The sequence below is a fragment of the Montipora foliosa genome, chromosome 9 (assembly GCF_036669935.1).
Source record: "Montipora foliosa isolate CH-2021 chromosome 9, ASM3666993v2, whole genome shotgun sequence".
Lineage (NCBI taxonomy): Eukaryota > Metazoa > Cnidaria > Anthozoa > Scleractinia > Acroporidae > Montipora > Montipora foliosa.
The window spans coordinates 3,868,568-3,870,805 of NC_090877.1; the positions used below are offsets into that span (position 1 = coordinate 3,868,568).

A 2,238-nucleotide genomic window follows, 5' to 3' on the forward strand; every position below is an offset into this window, starting at 1 on the left:
TGCGCATGTCACTAGCGTGTTTTGTTATTGTTGATGATTTTTCTTAACTTGTTTCAGTTCGTAGAAATCTAGGAAAAAACTGGGGTGAAATCCTTCAGTTTTACACATGAATCTTGCTGCTTACGGCGGGGATCCAACGGGAAATTTACTGTGCGTCAATTTCAATCAGGACTGCAGGTAATTTAGGTGATGTGCTGCCTTTGAAATCTTTCTTGTTCGTCTTTTTAACATCCGTGTTTTGACCAGAGTATCTTTGTTGTACTTTCCATCTGTTTTTGAAAAGCTCTCTCGCAGTGGGATCGAAATCCGGTTATAAATTGTTCTCTTTAAACTCAGTGGAAAAGTTGGAAGAGATTTATGAATATGGTAAGTTATTTGCGGTGATGTTCCTAACGAAGGCATGCTAAAGTATAGCACGCTAGCTATGTCGTCATTTTTAATTTTCTTCTAACCTAAATGTACAATATTTGAATTTCTGACCTTCTTATATAGCGATCGAAAATCCTCGGAGCGTTAGTTGGGATTGTTTTTGCTAAACTACTGAATGGGATTTGGAGTTAAATCTTAAGTTAATTAAGTCCCTCAGTCACGAATATTTTTTTGGTTAAGATTTAGCCAGTCAGCTGATTCTGGAGGCGTCTCTATTGTTCAACAAAGTTTGCATAACAGCATTTTGGCATAATCAATTTGTATTTTAAGATTACAGCTGCAATTTGACCGGTTCACCAAACGAGTCAGATTGTTGATGTTCGCAAGATTTTGTATTCAATATTAATACACCAGATCATAGTTAGAAGAATTCTCATTGCCTTTTTATCTTCAAGACAATTATTGTGATCGCAATTATAGACGGTATGAATAAAATAATGTTAGCCGTTTCTAGGTCCGTTTGTATTTCGTAATTGTAATGATAATGAAGAGATTAATTTCAATTTGAAGTTATACCTTCGGCCTTCTTTCATAAGCGTTAAATTCACAAGTCATTGTGGATATAATAATGTGATTCTCATTAGTATATATTTAACCCAGTCAGCTATTAAAGTGGGGTTTTATAGCCCCAAAAGGATCAGATTTGTCTGCACATTTTGACCTCTGATTTCAGACTGTAGCTGTTAAACAGGTTTTCCACAACAAGTCAGGTTAACATTTTCAAACACATCAATCATTGCTACTACATTTGAAATTGGGCCCTAGGATTTGGGGTAAAAATAGACTTGGTTTTGGCACCAAAATTTCAAGTCAATGTATTAGAGGGACAAATTGCGTGCTGTTAGCCAGTGTTGATACAAGATTAGGAATTCCACTTAAAGAGAAATTATATTTGGGCAATTGCAATCTCTTGAAAATTAATTGCTGCATATTTCCAACTGGTTGTCCAAATATAGAAGGGAATTTAAACCTCATCAATCATCCTATGCATGCAGTTTTGTATGCTGAATGTAACAGTTGAGGTATATTCCATCAGTTTCAAATGATTGTCAAAGAAACTAAGTTTGTTTCACACTGATTACTGCACTTCTCAATTCATTACCTAAAAAATGTTGTCGCCTTGTTCTCTATATTCAGAAGCAAAAGAAGAAAATTAGTAGGAGTTGGTTTTGTTTGTTTGCATTACGAGTGGCTTGTTTATACGAGTGGCTTGTTTATACAGGTTAATCACTTGGAAATGTTTGGCTGTTGGTGTTAAAGATTTTTTTATTTCTGTTGCAGGCGAAACGGAGGACATCTGTATTGTAGAGAGATTATTTTCTAGTAGCCTTGTAGCCATTGTCAGCTTATCTGCACCAAGAAAACTCAAAGTTTGTCATTTTAAGGTAAGGCAAAAAGATTTCCAATCTTTCCTTTTTCTGTTCATATATATCAAAATACATGTTGCTTTGCAGTTGCAAAAAGTACAATAAAATTATATTTTTTGCAAACTTATGAAACAATTAGTAAAAATAATACTTATTTTTGATCAACTACATGGATATGTTGCGATTCAAATTTTTCTTGGTTTAAAATTTTTCAAGGTAGTTCAATTTTGATTTTCTTTGCTAATTTATTATATTCTGAAACAAAGAGGAATCAAAATTGAACTACAACAGTTTGAAAATTTTTGAACCAAATATAAAATTGAACCCTAACAGATTTATGTGTCATTCTATGATTTTCCTCTTTATTTGCAGAAAGGCACTGAAATATGCAATTACAGTTATCCAAACACAATCTTAGCTGTCAGACTAAACCGAGTGGTCA

General features: G+C 33.7%; 1 protein-coding gene across 2 annotated transcripts in view; it reads left to right on the forward strand.

Annotated features, from left to right (window-relative positions):
• LOC137970169 (WD repeat domain phosphoinositide-interacting protein 2-like) overlaps window positions 1-2,238 on the forward strand; it is a 14,679-nt gene continuing 12,441 nt past the window's right edge. The window contains exons 1-4 of one of the 2 annotated variants that reach the window (XM_068816683.1): window positions 1-177; window positions 284-366; window positions 1,711-1,814; window positions 2,169-2,234. In XM_068816683.1, coding sequence (XP_068672784.1) covers window positions 107-177; window positions 284-366; window positions 1,711-1,814; window positions 2,169-2,234 — 324 coding nt within the window. In that variant the 5' untranslated portion in view covers window positions 1-106. The remainder of the gene's footprint in view (window positions 178-283; window positions 367-1,710; window positions 1,815-2,168; window positions 2,235-2,238) is intronic. The other variant, XM_068816682.1, reaches the window with a different exon arrangement.